Here is a 25,821-nt window from a genome sequence, read left to right as displayed (position 1 = left end):
AGAGACTGTACACATAAGCCGGTACCAGTGTTCGTTGAGAAGTAATTCGAGGGCAAAATTTGGACACCCCGTGCTACGCGGTGCTTTAACTTGGTCGAGGACGAATGGGGTAAGGGCATCAGATGGACCGGTATTCCGTATTCACGACAACCCGACCGAGGGAGAACTTAAAGGTTGGTTATTTCGGTTTCAGACGAGGTGCTTTTCAGGGGAGGATCGCCAATGCTATACTACAGCGAACCCGAGCGATATCTATGACTATCTGGAGAAATATGTGCGGGCGATTCCCGGCTACACCATGATGGATAATTTGAGGAGGAGCTGGGTCTGGACACGTTTGCCGAGCGAGATTAAGGCCGTCTAATTATAGAAATCGACCCGGAAGGTCGGGATGAAGAGTCCATCAAGAGGAGGAGGCTGGAACTGGAACTCACACCGCTTACCTACCGATCGGAAGTTGTGTCGCGGAACCTCTTGCTACCGTGCGAGAGTCCCCCCGAAAGTCCATCCCGCGAACGACCACCTCTGAAAAGACCTGCCCACGAATGACCTGCCCGCGGATGACCTGCTCACGAATGTCCTACTCAGCCCGCGACTGACCAGCCCTGTGTGGAACAGGGTTGCGGGGTTTTTCTGGACGCTCGAACAAATCTACTCCGAAGCCCAGCTTCTCAAAAGGGCTCAGAATAGAGGAGTTGAGGGTGTCGCCCTGTTGATCGGCTCTCGGCTCATCACGAGCACGGAGGACATGTACCAAGGACTGGCGTTTGGGAAACCGTACGTATTTCAAGTTCGTGATCAGAACCCCATCGACTTCTCGACAAGGATTGTTGAGGAAACGGGTGGCTTCGGTTGCTACCCGTTCGAATTCAAAGCGATTTAGGTCTAACAATAATTTACACTATGGAACTGAGCTGTCTACGAGACCAAGTCGCGTCTAACGCGTCCGACGCCCAGCCATTAAGTTTTCCTAGTCCCAGCACCGAATTATTCCATAACCGCGTTTTCCGCTGATCCGTCATCTCGCATGCTGGCAAGCCGATCTATAAATACGACCGGAGCACTCCTTTGGAGTTGGTAGAAGCGCTTCGCGACCCTATCGAAGCAGACCATTCCCTGTATCACAGCGAAAATATTATTCATTGAGATATTTCGGAGAACAGCATCATCGAACCCGACTCGGGGATGTCCAAATCCAAGGGGATGCTGATCGATCTGGATCTTGCCATAGAAGGCGATTGCGAATCCACCGGCGCTCGCAGTCGCACCGATACCTTGAAGTTCATGGTGGTCGGGGTGTTGAGAACTAGTAAGGAACACGTCCGTCATTCTTATCGTTATGATTTGGAGTCGTTTCTTTATGTTCTTGTTTGGCAATGCGTCTGTTGGAATCGGAAGAAAGGGCTCCGAATAGGCAGTCCGTTAGCCTACTGGTATACCGGTACGTATGCCTAATTTCCTGTCGGAAAGAGCAGCAGATTTCCCTCCGGTACTTCGAAAAATATATTCTGGACGAGTTTCCCCACGGTGTCGATTGTCTCGACCTCGTCAAAGAACTTTGCCGAGAGTTGCGTGGAATTTTGTTTCCACTTGCGGAAGATTATGGTGTGTACTGGGGCACACCGAAAGATTCGGATCGACTGTATAGCTAAATTCTCGACGATTTTGACGGTGCCATCGATGGGATCAAAACGCGTGCCGAATTGATTGGCAGGTGCACGTAGCCGTATGATTTCGCGTCTCGCAGCACACCTGTGGAGGGTCTAAGGCAACTGAGAGTACCTGTGCTCGAACAAATGCAGCATGCCTTTCTTGACCCCAACGATCGAGGAAGATATCTTGACCAGTTGACCTTGATCAGGTATAGCAATGCACCTGTCGATGTGGTATTCCCTTGCTGAATATCGGATGCGCAAATTCATGTGACTTGGACTTCATGCGGGTTCTGAAAGTCGCCACCTCCACGCTAAACCCCATGTAGGAGAGTTATAGTCCGGGGTCGCCCCAGAACCATGGATTCAGGTCGTCCCAAGAGGAAGGGAAGAAAGTATCGGAGTGCATCGACATGGGATGCATTATTTGAATGCCATCTAGACAAGAGAGGATGTGATTTGCTGCACCAGGCCGTGTTCCACTTTAAAAAAGGGATTACGCTGGATGCATGCCGCAAAAGACGGCTCGTACTCGGAATCCGCGATGTGGAGCTTCTCAAGGACTGAGTAAGCGCGGCGTAACCTCTGGCCGGGGTTTGAAGGTGTGATGATGGAGAAGTGGGCTCTGGAATCTGGAGAGACTGGTCGAGCAAATCCAACAGGGGACTGGTCGACGCAATCGATGCGGGGGTATCGAGATGATAGCCAATTGAAATGGCAAAATGGAGTGATAGGACACTCGGTGCCGTGATCGATTTGCTGCCTTTCAACGATAACTTGAAGGCTCGACAGTCTAATCAAAGAGGATGCGGGGCTCGCCGTGTAGTTGAATTAGGCCGATCTCGCAGCCAGGGGTGTCTTTCCCTTGCTGTGCTTTTAGCTGGCACTGACATTATTGCAACGAACTGTTGTAAAGTTAAACACACGTATATAGTAAGGAATTAAAACCCTGGGGCCAATCACCTTCAGCCTTGATAGTCAGGGTCTGGAAGGACTCCGAGACCTGATACAAGTTTCGTTCTAGCATAGGACGAGTGAGCCGGGCAAGCATGACCGACGAGGACGGTCTTTTCTTGAACCAAGTGTCCTCTTTGCCCGTAGGCGGAACACGGATCGATACTGTGCTTGTGATACAGGCAGTAACAGGCGGCGAAGCGTTCGACCACTTGGTAGCACATATTGAAAGGGACTACTTGAGCACCGAAGACGCTGGAGGGGTTTCCACGTGGTGGATTGGATCCAATCCGGAACAAAAGACCGAAGGGGCAAAGCTAATGAGACAAACGTCGCCAAGCGCAACAGAGTGAGTTGAGAGGAAAGGTGTAAGGAGGAGCAAGGGCCCGGAAGTGAAAGTTAATATAGATATGATCGTGACTGCGCAAACTGGAATTGATGTAGAGGTCGCCTTGTCTATTTATACCTTTTAGGTGGAACCAAGCCGAAGCAGATAGATAGGCCTGGCAGAAACGTAGAGTTCAGAAGGGAGTGATGGATAGTGAGGTCATCGTTTGCCAGGCGAGAAGAAGGATCAAGCTGTGCATACAGGTGTCAATAGATAGGTTGGACTGGGTGAGACGGCTGCGTCCGGATTGTGTTAATCTTAGGAAACACCGCTTTCGGTTATTCCTGTCCATGATCGTGTAGGCGGTATGGGGTCGGGTAAGAATGGCTGCTCTGTTGTGTAATGATGGCGGCCAAGGTGGTGTTTGGTGGTCCCCAGACCGCGTTTCCTGTTACCCTGAAAAAGGAAATCGTAAAGGGTGGCCTTCACACCATATCGAGTTCCATGTTGCTACTCGCGGTTACGAGTTGCAGCAAGCGGTGTATGGATCACCAAATCCTAGCATGCCTAAGCAACGCTTGCACCGCGCGTGGCTAAGGCGGTATTCTTTTGGTCTCTCCGCGGAGGGGCAGATCTAGAGTAACTCGCGGTGATTGCCTGTGGAACGATGTTGGGCATTTTACATTCAAGCCCCAGAGAGGCCCAATATGATCATCATCCAACCATCCATAGTCGAAGTTACCAATCGAGCCAGAGGTTTCACCTTTAACGACATGCTCAGCCCTGTCTGACAAATGGATGACAGGGCATGATTCTCTTGTTCTAGAAAATTCGGTCGTCGAGTTAGAATCCGCACATCTCCTAGCGGCCCCGCAGAGCTCCGTTTCTAGGGGTGGTAATAGCTCTGCATGGCTTGGTTTTGACCTGAGCATGACGAAGATTTGGAAATATCCACCTGATAGCCACAGGAACACGAATTGAAAGTGTTTAGGTCAGTGCAACAAGAGGAACGGTATCGCAGCGTAGAATTATTGCGAAATCGGTATGACCGATGTGAAAGGTGCAATATTTAGGTCTGCATATCTAGGGGCAAGGGGCAGGGGGTAACTCGAGGAAAGAAACAGAGCGTGCTTGAGACTAACTTGGGATGTCGAGTCATCTATAGTTGCTATGGTTCTGAATACTGGCGACGAAACATTGGTCGATATGCTCATAAGAAGCTTCGAAGGAATAATCAGTAATGCGACCGCAAATGTTGCAATTGCTGGCTAACGAGGTGGGAATCTGGTGTGCGCCTTTGACAGGTCCAATAAGCATATCGGGTGCATCTTAGCTGCTGTTGAAGCGGGTAGGCGACCTCTAATTTGGGAGCCATCCAAGCACCGATTAAGCGTTGATGTCTGTATTCGCAATCGCTGCAGTTGGACCCAATCCACTGCCCTGGGATACACTTACTGCTTTCTAGTCATCTGATGTAGATATTTGACTCGAGAATGCCTGCCCTCGCGGTCCCTGCATTCTCCTAGTCCCAAGAGCCTGTTTTGTTCTATCGACGGTTCGACCCGGCCTGGGTCCAGAGTACAGTTCTCGAGATGTTGGTTCCTAGGGCAGCGTCTAGATATCCGTGTAGACCGTGTTTCGTCACCCACGTTGGCGGCATAACTTGGGAAGAATCGGCGCGAGACACAGCTAGCGAGAGGGGACAGTCGCTCAAAACCATGTTCCCATGAGTCCCGTCAGACTGAGTCACTGCCCACCGTGCCCAGGAATAATAACACCCTGCCCCAAATGGTGGTGGTAGGTGAAGGAGAACGATTTTTAGTGCATGATCGAGCCGATCCTGCTGGATTATCCCAGGCCAGCCGTGAATGAGACTGGAATCCGTATTAGATAGACCAGAAGAGGGCAATAATATTAATATTCGTGGAAAGCCTGTGGCCATGAAAATGAACGAGGTTGAGTTGAGAAATCCGGGTTAGATCCGGGTTGGCTGCTTTGTGGCCTGAGGCACCAATGCCAAGCCCAAAGTACGCTCTGGTTCGCAGCTGATGGAGGAGTGGATAGACGACCAGAGCTTCGTGTTCAAACACCATCAGATGAATAAGTACGTCGCCGTAGCATTGTTTTTTCAGATGTCAACATGCCGTGCTCTGGGCGATGATGACTAGTACGATACATCAATCCGAATCCTCCTTCAACTTTCCAAATCATAAATTGAACCCATTGCTACTATGCCCATAGTGTGGCGGCCTTTCACCGAACACCGGCCAACATGACAACCAACTATAAGGCCTTAAAGGAGGCTTTTGTCTCGAACCTATCTGGTGGATCAGTATGGGAGGTGTATGTTGTCACTGGGGTGATGACTGTGGGTCTCAACTTGTTACGCTACTTCTTCATATTGCTAACTCTTGTCGCGTTTTTCAGTCATCGGTTCTTCTCTGGTCTATTCTTCAGTCACGGATGTCGTACTTCACGCCATACACGCCCGCTGCGTGCATTACCGACCTGATACTACATTGTGGGGTTGTGCTGCTTGCACTTACCCTCTACTCATCCCACCCTCTACTTCTGCATGCACTGCTTTTGGCACCAGCAATCGCGATTTACGCGACTCATCCGAACCCTCGCAGACCCACGACGTCGAAAACCGTTGCTCGAAGCCGTAGAGTTGAACCTAAGTATCCAGTCACTAGCACCGATTCTGGGACGGGGGTAATTGACTTACCCATCAAGCCGTTCGTTACCATGTACCGTGGCGCGATGATGTCCATCACATGTGCTGCGATTCTTGCCGTCGACTTCCGAATATTTCCTCGTCGTTTCGCCAAGGCCGAAACCTGGGGCACGAGCATTATGGATATGGGGGTTGGAAGCTTCGTCTTCACGGCGGGAACGGTTTCGGCGAGAGCTATCCTAAAAGAACGGCAGCTCGGGAAACGGGTGCCACTATTGAAACGGCTTTACGTCAGCGTTCGACATTCGCTGCCTTTACTGGTACTGGGACTGGCAAGATTGTGGAGTGTCAAAGAGCTAGATTACGCGGAGCACGTCTCGGAGTATGGGGTTCATTGGAACTTCTTCTTCACTTTGGCATTCTTGCCTCCCTTCGTAGCGATGTTCGACTCTGCAGCGAGGTTTGTCCCATCCTATGCTGTGCTGGCATTCGTACTTGCAGCAGTCTATCAGATTGCGCTTGACTCTACCAACTTAAAGAAGTTTTTGTTGAGTGCGCCAAGAAATGACCTCCTAAGCATGAATCGCGAGGGGATTTTTTCATTCTTCGGATATCTCGCGATATTCTTGACTGGCCGGTCCGCTGGCACGCATATCTTGCCACGAGAACGGTCGGTGCGAGACTTTCCGGATGACAAACCTGGATCGTTCATTTCCAAAGCGATGAGGTACCGCCAGACGGCACTGGGTACTCTCGTGTCATGGTCAATCATTTGGAGCGTACTTTATTTGATCACTACAGAGTACTATTCACTCAATCTCTCAGTGTCCCGTCGCCTTGCCAATCTTCCTTATGTACTTTGGGTTGCAAGTTACAATTGCACTCAGCTTGCATTTTGCTATCTTGCTGAGAAGCTCTCCTTTCCTTGGATCTATGGTTCCTCGGACGAGGACAAGGCCAAAGAGAAGAAGAGGATTCAACGATCGACCAGCCAAGTGCTCAATGCCATCAACCGGAACGGCCTAGCGGTCTTTTTGTTTGCAAACCTCTTGACCGGCTTAATCAACATGACCCTTCCGACACTGCACATGACCGAACTGCAAAGTATCGGTGTCCTCCTGGCATACATGGCGGTACTCGGAACCTCGGCTTTGATACTTGATTTCTACGATATCTCAATCAAACTCTAAAGCCGGATCCTTTGATGCTGACGCAATTGGGTGAATTTAGACTAGAATTCATTTCATGCATTCGACTCTGTTCTAGACCCATGTCTCACCTCTTCAATGTGTTGAGGACCAACTGTCTTATTTCAAAATGATCATAGCACATAGGGTACAAAGAAACATGTCTGACAATGCTATTACAGGCTGGACCGATCGCCTTGTCTCAAGGAGCCGCAGCGCACAATGCATAAAGAAATATGCAAGTTCTCTAACAGACAATACCATCGCGGACTCTCGTGCTATGCTGTGATGCCTAGCAAATCTGCATATATGCCGACATGTTTTCTTTCTTCTCCAGGTGTCTTTTAAAAGTCGTTAAACTTCAATCTCGTTGCAAACATTACCATCTTTCTATAGCCTTGGTTCGGGCTTGGGCACATTGCCCTCGCTTTATTCTCTAAACATGCCTTGTAATCGGAATCGAGTCCGGCGAAAAATTGGGCTCAGCCGTCTAAGGGAGTATAGCTACCTTGGGGAAGAGAGTGGGACTTTGGGCGATGTAATCGTGACCAAGGCAAACTCCACAGAACCAGGCACAAACGATCCCCCAACATTGCCCCCCAAGCTCCAGACTAGAAAGTGTAACGTTCTACCAAAAGCCAATAGAGTCGAAGGTATCCCGCTCAGTCGATCCTTACACCAGGTGCTTGTCGCTGAGTTCGGACGATATGCCAGGGATCGGCTCTTTCATGCGGCGAACTCTAAAGACAAATCTCCTCAGTCCATCAATCAAACTATCTTCTCGTCTATCAGACGATTCCCGAAGCAAACCACTCCAGCGCCAACAGAAACAGCTGCTGCGACCGCCGATGACTCCGCGTACGGACTGGTACTGACTTCCGCATCGTTGAAATTTGAACCGGGAGCACAGTCATTACTTATCGGCCTTGCCACGTACTTAAACATGACCTCGGCCCCTTCCACGATGCTTGACGACCAGAGTGTTCAGCACGACGGAGCTATTGACTCGCCGGCCACTTCACTGGCTGTTTCCTTCTCTGGGATAGGGTGCAGCAGCAGGATATTTATCAACGTCATCTCCTTGGTCATGGAACAGTCTATAAAGGGGGTGCCAAGGAATGCTCCAGCACGTCGACGATTGAAATCAAGGGGAGCTACGGAAGTCATTGCACAGATCGATTCCACGGACATTATACGAGAATGCGTCTCCAATGCTTGGGCAACCCTGGAAGCTGGCCAGAGGCAGTGGCTTACACGACGACTGATGGACTATCAGGTCGACTGGGCCGACGAAGCAAAGAAAAGCAACTGCCAAAACACGGAAGCGGTATCAACCCCCAACCGGCTCTGGCACGGCAACCTAAAAACCGTTTGGGAGGAATTTGTCATTGCAGTACAAGACATGATCCCGGCCTGGAGCCAGTGCTTAGTGCTACGAACCAAGCGCGAACCGAAGAGCTGGGGAGGCATATCCTATACCATCGAATCGGCCTCCGAAAATTTGAAAGGGGAGGATGTGGTGGTCAATTTCATGGGGTCGTCGAGGAGGCAGCATGAGCAGCTTACTATCGATCTGAGGAATGGCGGGACTTTTACAAGCCTAATCACATGGGGGCGAAATTCGACTCCTGTTAAGGTCAAGGCAATTGAGTTATTGCATGATCCTCCGCAGCTGAACAGCCGAAAGTTTGCGTGTTTCTTGGAGTTTATATGAAACATATTGTTAAAATTCTGTTCTAAACCGAATGCTTCGTACTGTAAATGGCAATTGGAATCTTACAGTGTGAAGAGCAAGGACTTGTTATCCACGACGACTCTCATGAATATTGGTACCCAGAATTGCACAAATCGAGAGGCACTGGGCTTTTTAAATACCTGTTACCACCCAGGTCGAGATATACGTCCCGGCATAATATAGTTCCTTATTCCGCCGCACCCTTTTCTCTTATTGCGCCCGTCTCCGGGATATCGGTCCTGCGTTCTAGTGGTAAAGGCTCTTGACGCTTCGAGCTCGTCACGGTGGAGGTTGATCCTCATTTGTCTGCGATCCTCCCGTTCTTCCAGGTAACTAGAGTACCGAAGGTTAGCGGACACTGAACGGACAGTACTTCGGATTATTTTTGCACCTACTTTTTTTGATATTGAGCCCATTTCTGGAGCATCCATTGCCTCCTGCTGTTGGAAATCATCGCAGTCGTCTGCCGAGCATACCTTGCTGCTTTCCAGGTTCACTAGCAAACGTAAAATGGGCTGGATTGAACATGACGTTGCACTTACACAAACCCTTGATGCTCACCAGGGCAAGGACATTTGTCATCCAGTGGAATCTCACTCTCCGGCTTTTGAACATAAATGGGATGGCCGCGGAATAACACAAAAGTATGTACTGTGCATTTATAGTTATAAATGCTCTCCAACATGTGGTTCAAGACCGCGCGGTAGTGTGTTCAGTTCACGAAGATTCTGCTTCAGCACCATAGTATATGGGTTCCCCTGTGTCGTCAGTCGCTCCGAATACAATTCGAATTCCTCCCAGTCCGGCCTATAGGGATTGAATGGTCACGACTCAAGGTGGTAATCGACAGGACATTCCTCACCAAGATCAGATGGGCCGGTTGGCACTCCAACATGGAGTTTCCCATCACGCCAGGTGATTCCTCGGTGTCTGCGACATCCTGTCCTTTCGTTGTCTTTGACAAACCCTTGGACTTCTAGTCCTGATTCGTATGACATTCGATCCCAGTTAATGCATAGCTGCCTTGCCATAGGATTATCGTGAAGTGCGTTTCTGATTGACTTTAATAGTTCAAGTTTTGCGTTGGTCTCCACAACATTCTCGAAATCCTTCGATCGGAAAAGCCTAGTAGATTGATCAGTGCGGCTGTACCTTTGACGTCTCTTGTTGACTTTATATACTTTCCCCTACTCAAACTTTCACCATCAATGTGGTATGGTACATTACAGCCCCTATGCCCCAGATGCCGATATGGAATGGCGAAAGTTTTTCCATCACAATGTCCTTCGGAGTCTCCAATTGTGCCTCGTTTATGGTGTCCTCTCCTCTATGTCGCCCAGAGTGTAGTAGGTGACCTTTGGTACGTGGATGCGACCTCCCGTCTCATAGATGTCCTCCAAGGCCTTCTTGTACGTAACCATGATGTGCCCAGGGAGGATTTGGACTTGATCAGCTCGTAAGAATGTGGCACAGTTGTTTCTCAGGTAAAAGTTCACCCAATCCTCCATTGAGGCTCTCTCAACAGGCTGTTCAGTGACCGGATCGTAGTTTTCGAACATTGCAAGTGGAAGCGAGCGGTATTAAAGTAGCGATAGTGCGAATTTTCGTTGAATCTAAAGAAATCTCGTCTAAGTGACGATTCAAACGCCCGGTCAACCATGATGATAGTTCTGGAAGCCTTGTCAACCCTTGCGGAGTGCTAATAGCACCTAGCGTCATAAAACGTTTCCCAGGCTCTCTAGAGATGGGCTAGCTGTCGAGGAGTCATGAATGTTTCCGACGTCTCAGCCTCATTCTGCAACTTGCTGTGGGCATCTTCCTTTTTACCCATTCTTCTCTGCCCAGCTTGAACTCCTCAGTGAGATCCGCGAAATATTCACCCGCCATCCTTTGAATATGACGCAATGTAGCCATTCTCGCTTCAAGAAACCTTCTTTCCTCTTCTGCTTTCTGCCTCCTCTTTTCGGCCTTTGTAGGTGGTTTCGAAGAGTACAAGTGCTACGGGAAGTGAGGTTTCGTAGGGTGTTAAAGTTTGCCAATCGACTTCGTTGAACTTTCGTGGCCGGGTTTTCCCATCAATAGTGAATTTAGCTGGTAATTTTGGTACGGGTCGAGTCCTTATGTTCGTGTTTATTTCGGCAAACTCGACATTGGGATGCCTTCGGGCCATTTTCCGCGTTATACGCGTGGTTGTGGCCATCTTTTTGACGAACTGAATATATTGTTTGCACTCAGGCGTCCTCTTGAATCGATATAAATCAGCTAGAAGTTGGCAAAGTTAATGTTGCTGAGTGAACGAAGCGCATGCGAAGAACTTTGGCGTGAGGGCAGATGGAATGTGTTGGTTATTAAGGTACTGCTGTCCATAGTCCGGAATGCTCACAAAAAAGACGTCAAAGACGTCGCTCTAGGCTTCTAGTTTCAGCGAATACAGTAACATTCAAAGACAAGCACGAGCAGGCAATTCATTCCAATGCAACTAACCGAAAGCTTCAATTGACTTTTATCAACCCATCCTTTTTCTAACCATGTCCACCTCCTGGAGGTGCCGTGGAATTGAAGCATCTCTAGGTACCCATCGACCAGCATGCAAACAATGGCTCTGTGAGAGGCCCTGTTCTGCTCTAGTAAGCGGACAAAAGGACACCAGCGACACTCGATTTTAATACATCGATAACTCCAAACACCGATTATTAGTGCCTCGGTAATGTTGAACCCTTTCATACTAGGTTTATCATATTACACCAAGAGAATACATTCAGCAAATTTTCGAAGGGAGTAGGAAACGACTGGTGTAGTTGTGAGCAGCAATGGCTGGAGAAGAATTTCGATGCTATGGAATTAAAAGCCTCTGCTGGATTCACCTCGATCACCACCTACTGCCACACCACGTTCATATCCGCCGACGGAGCTATCAGCTCCCAGTGATTCCGAATGCGAAGCTTGTACATTGTGCGGTGTATGTGCTTGGTACACTGGAGCATAAGTATGACCGCTGACGAGAGTTGACGATCCGGAGAGACTGTTCTCGGCGGAACTTGTAAGGCCGCCTCCACCACTCATCTCCAGCTGAGACATTGATGAAGATGTGGAGGGCCGTTTGGTAGCGTCGGTCGAAAACGAGTAAAGATTGCAAGACGAGTCAGCTCGACGAAGGATGGCCGACGATGATTCAGACTCAGTTGGTGTTGGACGGACTGGCCGTGGGAGGGTGTTCGCCGCATTTGGAAGCGTTGCAGAGGTATCTCCTGGAATGTACGCACTGCTAACAGACTGGCGAGGGGTCCCTGATTCGAGTTTTGCTAGGGTTGTGCCGGCATCAGTCGAGTTGGATTGGTTGGCAAAGGAGCTAGTGATGTAGCCCAGCGGGCCGATTGTGCTGTGAGATTTATGACCGCGGAGTTCGTCTGGTGAGGAGGGCTTTCCGAAAACATGCCTCTCTGCAGCGAAACCAGAGGACGTGAGATTTTCAATGCCTGGCGCGCTGGCTGCGGTCGTGCAGACGTTGTTGATGGATCCATTTCGATACTCGGAGCCAGACATAGATGGTTCAGTATTCGTCCCATGGAGACTGGTATCCGTTGCATTTTGAGATTGCCAGCACATTGCTTGTCGCGTGTAATGAGCCGTACTGTCCATTGTTTCTCCTACAGAGTGCGCTCCAATAATATTGCTGTTGCGTATGGGCCCGATGCCTACGGTAGACGCATTTGGGGAAGGGCCAGTAGGAATCGGAAGTTGGCGAGTAGACGAGATCGGCAAGGTCGACTGAAGGGAATTCATAACAAAATTCGTTGACTCTTGTCCTGAAATTTCAGAAGCCGAGTCAAGAGCTGTGTTGTCCATGTTGGAAATCCGAGCTGCAGCGTTGACATTTACTACTGTGGTAAGAGGAAGGCCCGGGTAGGTAGCAGATGGATCGGGGTCAACGAGGCTTCGGGCGCTGTATGAACGAACAGGGTACTGGCCGCCAGTCCACTGGACCGCTTCGTTGGTCGAGCCGTAAGATGAGTAGGGCGGCATCAAACTGTAAGTCTCTGCGCTTGAGGTATCGGGGTAGGTCGCCGCTATCCAAGGAGGGTAATTTGATCCAGGTCTCGGGACGGAATAAGAGGAGCCTGGCAGTGATCGGGAAGACATCGCAGTCTCAGACCCGTCCGCAGATGTCGGACTAGTCGAGTATCCATTTACGGGACTTGGGCAGTGTTGCGTATCAATCAAGGTCGAGTAATCCATTGTCCCAACCATTGTCCCAACCTAGGGCTGTCAGCACAAAGAACTCGATGGGAAGGGAAGTGCACTGACTCTGTTGAACTGGCAAACATGAGATTCAACGCCAGCTTGCCTGCAATTATGACACCCCGAGCCATTACCAGGGTCGCCACTGCATTTAATTTTTCGTTTTCTGCATCGTGCGCACTGTAATCACTGTTAGCCCACTCACTCATACCTTTCCTTCTCAACATAGATGCGGCAGCTCTCATACTTGGGCTGCAGACGGAGGGGCTGAACTGAAGGAAACTTACAGCAAGGGCAATTCTTTTCCTCGGCGGTGCCTGATTGACTTCCTCCATGTCACGATGCATCCGGACTGGCCGATGATGCTGTGACGCTGGATAAGATCGGGGGTCAGGACGGTGGTAGTGACCATTTGCTATGGGTAAAGGACCGTGTCGATCCGCATAATAATGCTGAACGTTCATATTAGAATAACGACCCCCGACATGGTCAAAATGCTCTTGGAGGTGTAGTGCAGGTGTCATTGCAGAGAGCGGGCAGGCAGCTCTTCATCAGCGACTGAAGCAATTTTCGAGAGCCAGGGGTAGAAGAGCCCCTCTGCAACATGCGTTGAAGAAATGACACATTTAAGGTAGAGACGACGCAGAGAACGAGTATGGTCACACTGGTCAACAGCAAGGGGAGACCATCCTCGTAATATGAAGTATCGCAGCGTGCATCAGGGAAAACTAAAGGAGATGTCAGATATGTGGAGGAAGTGAAACAAACAGTACACCGGCTGGCTGGGGGTTGGATGAAGTTATACCAGGCGGCAAGTTCGAGGAGGTTGACCAACCTTGCCAACATCCAGAAGAGTGAATGCAGCAGATATTCTACGGGGTGTCGTATTCTGCTTTAGGTTGCTTGAAGAACAGAATCATTGCTAGCAATTTGTGCAACTTGAACCGAGGGGAGCAGTATTCGGTTTGATCTGCGCCTGTCGCCTGGTCCAATCACCGGGAGCTGCATAATCAGGGTTAAGGAGGCCCACCCATATTTTGAGGCTTTCGTACGGTTCATTGATATGCCTCTAGAGGGACACAACAGCCGTTGATTGCAAAGGAAATTTCTAGCTCGTGAAACACAGCTTGACCATGCTCTCACCGTTTACTCATCGTGGAATAAAAAGCCAGTCAACGTATTGCAAATAGTCCAGGAATGGTCAAATGTTCGCCCACTTTCTTGCTCTCACTCTAGTGGTCTCGACACATCGCCCTCCAATGCTCGTCGAATGTGGGACACTGCAAAGGCAAGTGAAGGACAAACAAATGAGACACATGCAATGCGGATAGGTAACGAGGTCCCCACAAGCATCTGAGGATCTGGGACAGTGCAGGAGAATTAGACACATTGGAGCTCTCGGTTCGTGTGTGACCTAGTGATGTTGATTGTGGGGGATCAAAATTGTCGTCGTACCGTTTGTTGGAAATCATGAGTAGTATGCAGGGACGCAGTCGCTGTATTGGTTTCGTTGAGGGCAAACGCTTAGACATTGCCCAATCAGGGACCTCGATGGCCAATCGTGAAGCCACAGAAGTAGCCTCACTGGACGTAGACACTGTTTAATCAGAGCAAACACTGCTTTATACACCTCAAGAGGATACAAGCGTTATTGGTGCGTCCATGGATAGTAAGGACGAGACGTGACTCCAGGGCCAGACGTCAACCGGACGCTTGATACATCCATCCTATAGTAAAGGAGTACAGATCGTAAGCCAATATCCGTCGAAGTTTGTGATCACAGGTTCGGAGTTCGACAGGGCGGATCGTGGCTACGGCACCCACTCCCAATGTGCGCTCGCGCAGATCGCAGAACCCTAGTACCACGTCAGCCTGTCAAGGACTGAACCTCCCTATTGAGCGAAGCAGAGTCCTGTGACGTTCGTGCGATGACGCTGGCACAAGGGAAAGTGGGGTGTGGCGAAATGCAAGTATTGTTCCCAGACTCAATCTTTTGTGTTGAATACTGTACTGAGTGCACCTGGGATAGCAGGTTTCCTAGCTTGCCAGGTGAGGGTGTCTCCAGTGTTGCCATGTCATTTCCCCTGGACTAAGTTTGACCTGCTACGAATGAAGACGTTTGCGTTGCGTTAATGATTTGCCGTGGGCAACGCAAGCAGCCATCCGCTGTTTCAACGGCTGTGCTCTCCCAGGGGTTGGACGTACTCACTACTCCGTGGGCACAGTGAGCGGTCGAGCAAGGCACCCTGGTGACTTACAGGGACAGGGGTCTAGCAAACAAATTGGCCCGGCAAATTGGAAACTGATCTTTTCGACCTCCTAGACCACTGCGTGGACAGGAAATCTTGCCGTCACACCTGATGAATGATTCGCACGAGGGAGCGATGCAGCTACCCCAAGCCAATGGCGCATGAGATGATCTCAGATGAGTCTTGGTCGAATTGTCGGCTAGAGAGGGAGCAACCAGGGCCGCCAGGATCCAAAAGTGACACCTTGATGCAAAGAGCAAGTCACGCTAACGACCAGCGAACTGCATTATGGATTCTAGAACCAGTAAATCCATCCATCCATTCATGCTCTTCACATCCAAGGAGGACAAATTCAAAGGTTGAAATCAAGGAAACACAGAAAAGATCAGAAAAGAATCGAGCACAGCAGCATGGAGCGAAACGCGAACTCGGCTAACTAAATGACAGCGGTTGGTTGCGGAGCGGTCCGCATTTCCAAGCCACCAACATGTGTCGTAGTGGTGATGTATCTTTTTCTGCAATCTGCATGGAATACTGTTCGACATTAAAGAACGTATCAACCGAAGCGGGAAAAAGGGAAATCGGTGCAGCGGAAGCCCACAGGCACTCGCCGAATCATCTTAGCTAGAACCTGACTGCATAGAAATGATAGAAATAACAGCCAAAAGCAACAGGTCGGCGGTGCAAGGCATCTTAGCCACCTGGCTACTTGCATAGCAGGGGTTGTATCGATAGAAGGAGAAATGCTGCATCCCGTTCGGCATCCGGGATCAATTCCTAGATGTGGAGGGCGCAAATCGATGCGTGATTCGTTCCGGGTCTTGGATGACACGAATCATCCCGAGGGAAATCGGAGACGCCTGGTCAATCGCTTAGCAACATTATGGAGGATCAGCGATGAGATACTGCAAGGCGACCGTTGAACCCGTCGAAGCAGTAGCCTTCCGTAAACCTTATCGGCAACATCACGATGCGCAGCATAAACCACGTTTTCTGTGGCCCGACACCGCCTCAGGGTAGAACAACAGGTGGGTGGACGGCTCGACGCGATTGATCAAGTCGGACTAGACATGGAGCACAATGCGACTTCGGTCAATCCTTAACCGAACTGCTGCAGACACAGACAGGACTTCTGTATGATCGGGCTTATTTAGAACAGCAGGCAGACGCACTCATTTGAGGATGCAGGGGGGAGCGGCGCGATGCAGTGTAACTATTGTAAGACCTTCGTTTGGACATGCAGAATCGCAAAGAGAGAGGAGTGGAGGTTGTGGCACCTTGACGACAGCAAGTGACCGGTCTGAATCGGACGGGACGCTTCTGTTCAGTTCCGGTTTGTTGGAGAACCTGATAGGAGAGTTCTATTTGGCTTTGGATGGTGGTTAGTCTAGAGTGGGGGCGAGTCCAGAGTCCAGACAGTGATGACTGATGACTGCCACCACTGGCACGTGCGACATAGCAAGGATGTTGCTATCACGTGACCATTGTTGGTAAACATAAAACAACAGAAAGCTGGTCATCTGATTGGGTGTTGACGTTACAGAAAGTATGCCTGAGGCATCAAGGCGCTAAATCGGAACCGTCCCCAGCTCAACGTCAGCGCTCTCTACGGGAATATTCCGTCCTGTATGAATGCTGATATGACCCTTCAAGTTCTGGTATAGAGTATACCAGCACACTAACGACTTCTGCAAGTCTCCCTTCTCCCCACACAAATCACTTAAGTGTACCACGATGTCGGTTCTCTTGGAGACGTCGCTGGGTGATATCGTAATCGACCTCTTGGTCGATCAAGCGCCCAGGTGCTGCGAAAAGTACGTGATATCCTACCACCTTTGAGTGTTGTTCGGCTGAATATAATAGTTCCTAACCATGTGTGCGCGTGTCGCGTGAACAGCTTCCTCAAGCTCTGCAAGATCAAATACTACAATTACTCCCCGATTCACTCCATCCAGCGCAATTTCTCCTTCCAAACCGGCGATCCTTTGGGCCCTTTTAGTGCCGACTCCGATGGTGGATCATCGATATGGGGCTTGCTACAAGGGCCATCGAACAAGAGTTTCGCCCCCGAGTTCAAACCCTCATTGAAACATCATGAGCGCGGCACGGTTAGTATGGCCACCGCGCCCATCGGCAAAGAGGACGATACGGACCGGGTGGCGGGGAGTCAATTCATCGTGACACTGGGGGAAGACCTAGAATATCTCGATGGGAAGGGAGCCGTATTCGGAACGGTCGTGGAAGGGTTCGATGTGCTGGAGAAAATCAACAGCGCCTTCATTGACGACGCGGGAAGACCGCTCAAGGATATTCGCATCCGGCATACCATCATACTGGACGATCCGATCAATGATCCTCCTGGCCTTGTGGATTTCCTACCCCAAAAGAGCCCGCTACCAACGCCTGCGCAGATGGCGACGGTCAGAATAGCAGACGACGAGGACCTGGACGTGGAGATGGACCAAGAAGCCCTTGAGAATCTCCGGCGAGAAAGAGAAGCGCGGGCACAAGCGTTGACGTTGGAGATGATGGGAGACCTTCCGTTCGCAGAAGTCAAACCCCCGGAGAACATCCTCTTCGTCTGCAAGTTAAATCCCGTTACACGCGACGAAGACCTGGAGCTCCTCTTCAGCCGGTTCGGGAAGATCCTGAGCTGCGAAGTCATTCGGGATAAACGGACTGGCGACTCCCTCCAGTACGCATTCATCGAGTTCGAGAATGCGAAGGATTGCGAACAAGCGTATTTCAAGATGCAGGACGTCCTGATCGACGATCATCGCATCCACGTGGACTTCTCCCAAAGTGTCAGTCGGTTATCCGACACGTGGCGGACAGCGACCAACACGAAGCGGCAGTCTGCGGCAGGCTTTGGCGGCATTCAAGGCCTGGAGAAGAAGAGGCAATATCGCACGGAAGACCGCGAGGGAAGCACAAGGGTTGACAAGTACGGTATGGTGTTTGACAAGGCACGGGGCAAGGGTGGGAATGGTCGTCCTTCGGAAGCGCCAGAAGAACATCACGGTGGGAGACGCAGGTCGCGGAGCATAAGTCCACGTAGGAACCGTGAGCCGGACTATCGAAGATCAAAATATGATGATGGAGGACCTCGACCCGGGGAAAGGAGACGAAGTAGGAGTCGTGACCAACACAGAGACAAAAGAAGGAGACATCGTAGTAGGGAGAGATATCCCGACGACAGAGATAGGCGCCGACAGGAACGGCGATGAATCGGGGTACATTTCATAGTTGTATGATCATGTTCAACTACACCGATCTGTCTGCTCTACATTATTATCATTCGCCTACTGTCTAATCCTCGCCGTAATCTGGTCGTTCCTCTTCGCTGTCATTCTCACGAAGATACGGCACGAACCGAAATTGCACGAAGGTCACCTTGCCTCCTGCGGCATTGTCCACCTCGACTAGGAACTGAAGACTTAAAACACCCTGCCCGTCAAACCGGACACTTACTTTATTGGCCATCGCCATGGCTCTGAGCGCTTTCCGGATCAAGTCGAACTTGTACTCGTTCGTGATCCGAACACCGTACGGCAGATTGAACGTTTCGAGCAGATTTTCGGCGCTTTCTCCTTCCCCGGTGAATTCGACCAGTGCACTCCCGAGTGCGCCCGGCGCAGTAAGTGACAGGCGCGGAGCCCTTGGCGATGCAGTGATGAGAAGCTTTTCCGAACTGGTTCCCGCCAGCTCATTCACGGCGTCATAGAGAACGCTGGATCGCACCAGAACTTTGAGCGCCACATCCGCCGAGTCGAATGGTATGCTGGACTCCGATGTCGGCTCGTAGGTTGTAAGCTCGCATGTCGTCGTGACGGATCCTTCGGTCAGGATGATCTGTAAGGGTGCGCCGACGTGAGTGTAGCTGAGTCGGCAGATGCATGGCATTCCGATGGCGCGTGGATCAAAGGCAGAGGGACCAGCAGGGGGAGCGCTGCCGAAGTCTCGGCCAGATCGTGTACTTGACAGCTCGGTGATGCCGAACAGCTGAAGCGTTTCGAGAAGTGCTGGAAGGGATATTTCGAAAGGGAGGGTGTCCGTCATGGATCTGGATCCGTTTGCTTCATCGTGACCGCCTTCAGGTTCTTCTTGTGGTGGAGGATTGAATCGGTAGGTTGAGAAGAGCTCCTTCGTAAGTAGGACGGAGGCTATACGGATTCTTAGAGCTTGCGGCGTTTGATACCATCCTGGGCGCACATACCATCCATGACACTTGTCTCCTCCACGCTAAAACTGATGCCATCATTGGAAATGTAAACACGCGCCTTTTTGGTAAAGTTTATGCAGCGGAGCAGCTGCCATAGCGCCCGAACATTGTTTGAGATGGCGCTGAAGAGAATGTCACCGTCGTCATCGGCCTCTTGTTGCATGATGCCAAATGCTGTATGGTTTGGGACAACGGTTGAGGAATCGATTGCAATTGTAGTTGCTATGGTACAAAGAAGCGAACTCTTCTGGGGTATCAGGCTAAACGTAAACTCCCACAGCACAAATCATATACACGGCTCCGAACCTATGGATGGTCAGCCAGGCCTTTATAGACAGGTAGGAAGAGACATACCCAAACGCCAAAGACGCGGGAATTCCTAGGGCGGGGACGGTAGCTAATGATCGGTCTGCCGTTCTGTTAGAAAAGTTGAGACTGGACAAGGAAGCTACACACTGAAAGCGAATATGCCAGAGACGATGAATGCTATCCAACAGTTAGCTTCCTCAATTCCTTTGATCAGCCAGCTCCATTTAGCTCCCATACCTGAAAGTAGGAGGATAAATCCGACCGCGAATTGACTGTTCTTCCCAACGGCAGGGGAAAAGGGGTGGGTGGAAGCACCTTCCCAAAGACCAATGAGACCCTCTACAGACATCGGAGTTCTAATATCTGACATGGAGAGTTTGCAATGGCGAAGACTTGGCTGTGGTGTAATACACTCGAATAGTCGAAACAGTTGAGTGTTGAATGAAGTGGGCGAAGGTGGCATCAACACTTATCTCAGCTAGGGCTCAGACGGTATCCAAGCCATGACCCTGGTTAAGCTAAACCGTAACCAGATTAAACCCATGTTTAGCGTACAAACTAGTCACGTGGGTGCAACTGTCTTGGGTACCGTCTGAGAAACGCTTGCAAAATGTGTATGGATGCGTAGATGATGAGATTTGGGTAAAATGTCGAGATGGCGAATAACATCATACGGAGAAGTTGGGTGGGCACCAGAAGTTGATGAAATATAGATAAGAGTTAGTTAAAGAGTCCTATGGCTTTTAAATATCAAATTGCTAACTGTTCATTCTGTAACTAGAGTTTTAAAGCTGCATATCGCGTCATCAAGTATAGAGGATCAACCTCCAGATCTGCCTCCATGCGAGTGAAGCGCCGGCGAGGCCGCGCCCATCAGCGTGAAACCTCCCTATACCAAAATTTAGCCTCTGTACAACCACCTCCTATCGAGAAAACGATCGAAGAACGGATATCCATAATTGCAACGACACCAGAGAAAGAGTTATGCTCGGTACTGCAAGAGTTAGTAAAGGCCTGTCTAATACGAAAGAACATCAAATACCAGCATGATATTATCTTCCATGGTTTGCAGCGACTCCTGGGTGGTCGGCTCCCACGTATCAACCAGGTTCGGGCTCTTCGACGAATTGTTTTTCGCTATGGAGATACTATTGTCTCTGCTAAGACTGGTTTTGGGAAGAGCATCATCTTCCATGCTATCCCAATCTTTATTGGCAGAATTGTCATCCAGTTGATTCCTTTAAGCAAGCTTGGGGAGGAGCAGAAGAGATCGATTGAACAGTTACCAGAGGCCAGGCCTTGCCTTATTACAGCGGAGACCAAGCATACGAATCCGAAACTGTTACAGGAGATTGCAGCTGGGTTATATACCCATATCTTAATGGGTCCTGAGCAAGCAGCTAGCGATGAGTTTCGTGATTTGCTGTTAAACCCTGACGTAAAGAACAAGATTGGTGTGGTTGCAATTGACGAGCTCCATGTTATGGAGCAATGGAAGGAATTCCGGTTGGAATATCTCAAGATCAGGGAATTACGTCGGTACTTACGTGCTGATACCATCTGGTTTGGTTGTTCTGCCACTTTGAACAAGGCCACAGAACAGGCTGTTATCTATTATGGTGGTTTCTATGAAGAGACACACCATGAACTGCCACTTAAGATCATCCGAGTCTCAATTGATCGACCTGATATCTCACTTAACATTTTGCCCATTGAGAGAGGAAAGAGCAAGGCTTACCAACGGCTATGGTTTCTAGTTGATCATGCATTAGAGCATCCAACTAGTAGGACGGAAGACGACCTCCAGCGAATCCCGAAAACGATCATCTTTGTAGATGGACTTCAATCGGTAGCCAATATCTCTGCATCCTTAGAGCGGTATCTCTTTGTTCAAGGGTTTGAACCAGCCATGGTTCGGGATGCAGTTGGTGCATATACATCGAATACCTCACGATACGACCAGGACTTGCTATACGATAAGATCAGATCCCCATGCTCTTCCCTTAGAGTAGTTGTTGCAACTACTGCTCTTGGAATGGGTATGGACATTCCTGATATTATGGTGGTTGCTCAATGGGGACTTCCAATCGGCCACGATCTTGGTGATATTTGGCAACGGGTTGGTCGGGCTGTTCGGGTGAAGCAGGCAATCAATGGGATGGCTTTTATATTCCTGCCATACTATGCGTTCGACTTAATGGGACAGGATCCTGTTCAAATGCCTAGTTCGCGTAATAATCAGCCACTGTCTCAGAAGAAAAAGGGCAGGCGGAATACACTCCGGTTACTTAATACCACCTATTCACAATCGCCATTATCGCAAGGCGATGGAGCTGAGTCTGACTGCTCTCAACAGTCTGATAATACCGAAGCCGCTAGTCAAGAGAACTCGCAATCAACTATCCCAAAGTCTAAGAAGAGGGGGAAGTCAGATAGTCTACCTACATGGACTGTTGATGAACTCAAGCATAGGGCAACCCTCCCAATAACGATCCGTTCTCTTGCAAACGCGCCATGCAGACGGCAGGTATTCCTTGCGGAGTTTAACGAGGACCAATGCGAGCCAGATACTATCCCCATTCGAGCAGACAAGAAGGTCTGTTACAATGGGAAGGAGTGTAATATAGCATTGTTCCAGTTGCTACCAATGCCTGATATCCCCCTCAAGTCTACCAAACCTGGCAGGGAGACTAAGGCAGGTATTGCGCTGAATCTATTGGTTGTATGGTGCCTTGAACAGGTAGAATCGATCTTCCCACGAGCGCAGCAAATGATTCCAGTTCCAGCTGGGGTGGTCATTCCTCAAGAAGCGCAGTGGGCTATTGCTTCTATGTATACCTGTGTGAAGAACTCAACAACGGTACCTATACCGGATCAGGAGGCATTGTCAGCCCTCTTTGACATCGAAAACTGGGAATATCAGAACACCCTCCTCGATCCTTTGCTGGCATTCCTTGTCCGGATAGTTCTAGAGGTATGCTCGAAGCATAACGCGATACTAGAGGAACGAAAGTGCAAGAGGAACATCAAGGCCCTGGCCAGAAAGGCTACAGAGGGTACTGCTCAAAACTTAGAGAGTAATCCTCAAGACTCGAGTATTATACCTAATCCCAGTTTACCTAAAGAGGAAAAGGTTGCTCAATATGTCCGCAGTCGTCAATTAGCAGACGATAGGGATGGGCTCCGGGTTATCATGCATAACGAGCTACTTGCTCAGAAGCTTAATGAGTATCGGGAAACGTTCAAACCCCGCCATTGGCCCTCGTTTTCGTCACAGCCGGAGATATCGGAAGGGTCGCAGGAATTAGGAAGCTCGTTTATCGTAAGAGGGGAGTCATCGTTCGTATCACAATCTAGCGTTAAGTTAGATTCTGGTACAGATAATAAGACTACGATCTCCTCCGATATCAGAGCCCCTATACCTGTTAACATCTGGTCGCGCAGCCAAACGACCAAACGAACTACTCACAATTCTTCAGGTATACACAAGAGAAGTCGGACGCCGCTTAGGGGAGTATCTGGAAACCAGGAGAAAGGACAGGTCACCAGACAAGATAGGCCTAATACACCTAAACGAGCTGGTCTTCGTTCTCATGTACAGTTGACGCCCAAAGGGAGGGATCTATGGGAGAAGCGTGGTAAAGAGAACAAGAAGATTTAGAAGTGTTTTGGTTGGGAGAACTTCGGATAGCCCTTTTCAGACTAATAGTATCCTTTTATTTCCAAATTTGTACCAACTTCAAAGAAAATAGGGTGGGTAGGAACCCATTGAATTATGATAATATATACATCATCTTGTAGCCCTTAATAAGGGAATTCCAGCAATGTTATCATCTTTGAAAAACACTAAGGATTGGTAGAGATACTATACTAAGACACACCTCAACCCCCGGACCGTTTCTAGAAAAGGAAGGCCTACAGATTAAGATATGCCTTACTAAGAGACAGAGGGATTAGAATAGTTATGTATATGGAGGGGACAGTTACGTAGGTCACAGGCGACAGATATCACGATTTATTTGAGGATGATTCATGCTTCATAACTTCCATTAAACTGCAATTTCGATATGGAGGGCTTCGAGGGGTATAGATGAAGTGAGCGATAACGCAGTCAAAGAATGTCATGATCTTTAACAAGCCCATCCTCACAAGCCTCAGAGTAGGTAATTACTGGTGAGATCTCAGAGTTATGAGGATTCAAATCCGTCTCTTCATTAAGGTCCTCAGGATCAGTCTGGGGGATGACACTAGAGCGGACTGGTATCCGATTGTTGAAGGAATTGACCTTTTGTTCCAAGACCTCAGCACCAATCCGGAAGATATCAGGTGCGTCCCAACCAACAGCTTCGCGAGGTTGGATAGTGAGCAAAGGACTGCGTAGATATAGTTGAAGGGCGCGACTAAAGATATCCCGTTGATCAGCTTTGGTTGTATGTCGATCGCTTTGGGTAAAACCAAATGAGTTCTCCCATGCCCCACGAATCTTAGAGAAGACATTACTTAATAATGCGACTCTACCAAAGGTTTTGTCTGCATTATGTGTTGAATTCTTTAATAACTTCATATCAATCTTGTATGCGCAATTAACGTGTTCAAGGGCTAGATCAATAGCCTTAAACTGGCCTGGTTTGCCATGCAAATTCACAAGACTAGATGATAGTATTGCGTCGCGGAGAATCTTCTCTGAAACGCATTCAGATAATATCCAACGAAGATGGAGCATTTCATCACCATACTTGTGCTGTCCAGTTGCGTGGAAGATAACTGCAAGTGGATCGATTAAACGGTCAATCCAGCCGATGTCGCTATTCTTGACTGCTTTACGCAAAGAAAGGAAGATGCTGATCAACTGGACAAGCCGGCAGAGACTTCGAAATTCAAGTCCGTATTGTGTCGTGTCCCATGCCTCTGGAGAGAATGCCAGTGTACAGACCTCTTTCATTGTAGAGATAAGTTCTTCTAGCTCTAGGTTCTGGATAATTAGATCCAGTTTTGAACTTGGACTGGTATCTTCAAGGAATGCCTTTTGGATATGTCCTCGTCTCGTAAGAACATGGTACCATAGCATTAAGACACGAGCATAAAATGATTGCCTGAGCAGAGGGTCAAACATGTAGAACTTTGGGGATTCTCGAGTATATCCTTTTCGATCCCAGTAGATGATATCCGATAGAAGCGTTGCATCTGATGGCACCGAAGGCTTCGCATCCGTTGGTAGTGAAGGCTTTGTATCCGACGGTAGTGTAGGCTCCGTATCAAAATGGATACGGACGATCGTTAGTATTAGATTCATAAGGACATGGAATAGTCCAGATGGACCTAACATCCATCTCCGTCTGTCAAAAGGTAGAATTGCATTCTTCTGTGCCTCCTTCAGAGTACGGATATGTTGGGCTGTTTTCTGATCTCCAAATACCAACCAGAGACGGTTTGTGAAGTCTTCGCTTGGTGGCTGGGATTGGAAACCCAACTGTCGGATCCAAATATCTTCATGAACTCCGTAAGTTCCTTGGATTGTTCCTTCATCAAAAGGGGCAGCTCGAAGATGATGAATGTTTGTTGCATTCCCACCTGCATATAGACGGTTGATCTCTGGGTAAGCAGGGACAGTAGACGGCTGTGATTGGAAAACCAGGTCAATGCTTGTAGAATGAACGTGTTGCAGGGCCTCGTAGACTAAGTGAATGTCCATACTCTGCTGTTTTTTATCATGCTTTAAACCATCGGCTTTACAGATATCTTTGAAGGAGAGAAGTTGGGTGGGATCGAAACTTGATTGGGATAAACCTTCATCAGGCAAATATGGGTTCTCAACCAACAGGCATGTTGTCAGATTCCGCATGATATGAGTTGAACCAATTGTCTGTTCGCGCACAGTATCTTTGAAGTTGAAGTTATCATAAACAAGAACTGTCTTTGGCTTTTTGGCCAGCTGTGGGAGGCGGTTCTAATAGAAAAGTTAGAAGAAAAGATCTAACTTAAGTTATAAATCAACCTGCCTTCGCCTTGAGGGCCATATCCGAAACATTCTCATTGATACTTTGGTATGTATCAGTGAGCCCGAGACCAGCAGCTGTATCCACAACCCGCCGCTTTGTCCCACTAGAGATCATATATAACCCCAACTGCTTAGCGTATACATTTGATGTGTCCCGCTTACGACTCCGGCATGCTACTGCAGTCATCGTGTACATTTGCCCAATTGTCCCTTTTGAAAGAGTCTCCCTTTGATCTGGTTCTTGACTGCGACAGTTTCGAAGAACTAGATC

At 49.1% G+C, this 25,821-nt stretch overlaps 10 protein-coding genes across 10 annotated transcripts; 4 read left to right on the top strand and 6 right to left on the bottom strand.

Moving 5' to 3' along the window:
• Positions 1-2,677: 2,677 nt before the first annotated feature.
• On the bottom strand, positions 2,678-2,830 carry P152DRAFT_378555 (uncharacterized protein; the record flags this gene model as incomplete). The annotated part of the gene is made up of 1 exon (XM_033675676.1): positions 2,678-2,830. A coding segment is annotated over one exon (153 nt), but the record flags the coding sequence as incomplete, so codon positions are not given.
• A 1,225-nt stretch (positions 2,831-4,055) lies between these two features.
• On the bottom strand, positions 4,056-5,072 carry P152DRAFT_175978 (uncharacterized protein). The gene is made up of 2 exons (XM_033674139.1): positions 4,390-5,072; positions 4,056-4,154 (listed from the first exon to the last, which is right to left on the bottom strand). Exon 1 carries the CDS (start codon positions 4,874-4,876, stop codon positions 4,481-4,483), a length of 396 nt encoding a protein of 131 aa, XP_033530538.1. The 5' UTR covers positions 4,877-5,072; the 3' UTR covers positions 4,056-4,154; positions 4,390-4,480.
• Positions 5,042-7,021, top strand: P152DRAFT_175936 (GPI-anchored wall transfer protein-like protein 1). Its single transcript, XM_033674138.1, has 2 exons — positions 5,042-5,302; positions 5,362-7,021. Exons 1-2 carry the CDS (start codon positions 5,207-5,209, stop codon positions 6,799-6,801), a joined length of 1,536 nt encoding a protein of 511 aa, XP_033530537.1. The 5' UTR covers positions 5,042-5,206; the 3' UTR covers positions 6,802-7,021.
• A 219-nt stretch (positions 7,022-7,240) lies between these two features.
• On the top strand, positions 7,241-8,512 carry P152DRAFT_452401 (uncharacterized protein; the record flags this gene model as incomplete). Its single annotated transcript, XM_033678291.1, has 1 exon — positions 7,241-8,512. One exon carries the CDS (start codon positions 7,241-7,243, stop codon positions 8,510-8,512), a length of 1,272 nt encoding a protein of 423 aa, XP_033530536.1.
• Positions 8,513-11,374: 2,862 nt separating this feature from the next.
• On the bottom strand, positions 11,375-12,076 carry P152DRAFT_476847 (uncharacterized protein; the record flags this gene model as incomplete). The annotated part of the gene is made up of 1 exon (XM_033681542.1): positions 11,375-12,076. One exon carries the CDS (start codon positions 12,074-12,076, stop codon positions 11,375-11,377), a length of 702 nt encoding a protein of 233 aa, XP_033530535.1.
• A 4,619-nt stretch (positions 12,077-16,695) lies between these two features.
• P152DRAFT_461952 (cyclophilin-like protein) lies at positions 16,696-18,255 on the top strand. Its single transcript, XM_033680238.1, has 2 exons — positions 16,696-16,835; positions 16,919-18,255. Exons 1-2 carry the CDS (start codon positions 16,756-16,758, stop codon positions 18,246-18,248), a joined length of 1,410 nt encoding a protein of 469 aa, XP_033530534.1. The 5' UTR covers positions 16,696-16,755; the 3' UTR covers positions 18,249-18,255.
• Positions 18,256-18,289: 34 nt separating this feature from the next.
• P152DRAFT_175838 (Rad1-domain-containing protein) lies at positions 18,290-19,733 on the bottom strand. The gene is made up of 4 exons (XM_033674137.1): positions 19,700-19,733; positions 19,598-19,652; positions 19,238-19,549; positions 18,290-19,184 (listed from the first exon to the last, which is right to left on the bottom strand). Exons 3-4 carry the CDS (start codon positions 19,404-19,406, stop codon positions 18,331-18,333), a joined length of 1,023 nt encoding a protein of 340 aa, XP_033530533.1. The 5' UTR covers positions 19,407-19,549; positions 19,598-19,652; positions 19,700-19,733; the 3' UTR covers positions 18,290-18,330.
• Positions 19,504-19,901, bottom strand: P152DRAFT_404373 (uncharacterized protein; the record flags this gene model as incomplete). The annotated part of the gene is made up of 4 exons (XM_033676759.1): positions 19,504-19,549; positions 19,598-19,652; positions 19,700-19,729; positions 19,790-19,901. 4 exons carry the CDS (start codon positions 19,899-19,901, stop codon positions 19,504-19,506), a joined length of 243 nt encoding a protein of 80 aa, XP_033530532.1.
• Positions 19,902-20,181: 280 nt separating this feature from the next.
• P152DRAFT_442723 (P-loop containing nucleoside triphosphate hydrolase protein) lies at positions 20,182-23,297 on the top strand. Its single transcript, XM_033677755.1, has 2 exons — positions 20,182-20,271; positions 20,334-23,297. Exon 2 carries the CDS (start codon positions 20,394-20,396, stop codon positions 23,211-23,213), a length of 2,820 nt encoding a protein of 939 aa, XP_033530531.1. The 5' UTR covers positions 20,182-20,271; positions 20,334-20,393; the 3' UTR covers positions 23,214-23,297.
• Positions 23,298-23,606: 309 nt separating this feature from the next.
• Positions 23,607-25,645, bottom strand: P152DRAFT_517097 (uncharacterized protein). Its single transcript, XM_033682987.1, has 2 exons — positions 25,552-25,645; positions 23,607-25,499 (listed from the first exon to the last, which is right to left on the bottom strand). The coding sequence occupies exons 1-2, from the start codon at positions 25,567-25,569 to the stop codon at positions 23,664-23,666; spliced, it is 1,854 nt and encodes a 617-aa protein (XP_033530530.1). The 5' UTR covers positions 25,570-25,645; the 3' UTR covers positions 23,607-23,663.
• Between the last annotated feature and the right edge of the window lie 176 nt (positions 25,646-25,821).

Source organism: Eremomyces bilateralis (genome assembly GCF_010015585.1).
Source record: "Eremomyces bilateralis CBS 781.70 unplaced genomic scaffold P152scaffold_29, whole genome shotgun sequence".
Lineage (NCBI taxonomy): Eukaryota > Fungi > Ascomycota > Dothideomycetes > Eremomycetales > Eremomycetaceae > Eremomyces > Eremomyces bilateralis.
The sequence above is the reverse complement of the archived record's forward strand: the minus strand, read 5'-3'. Positions and strand labels throughout refer to the sequence as shown.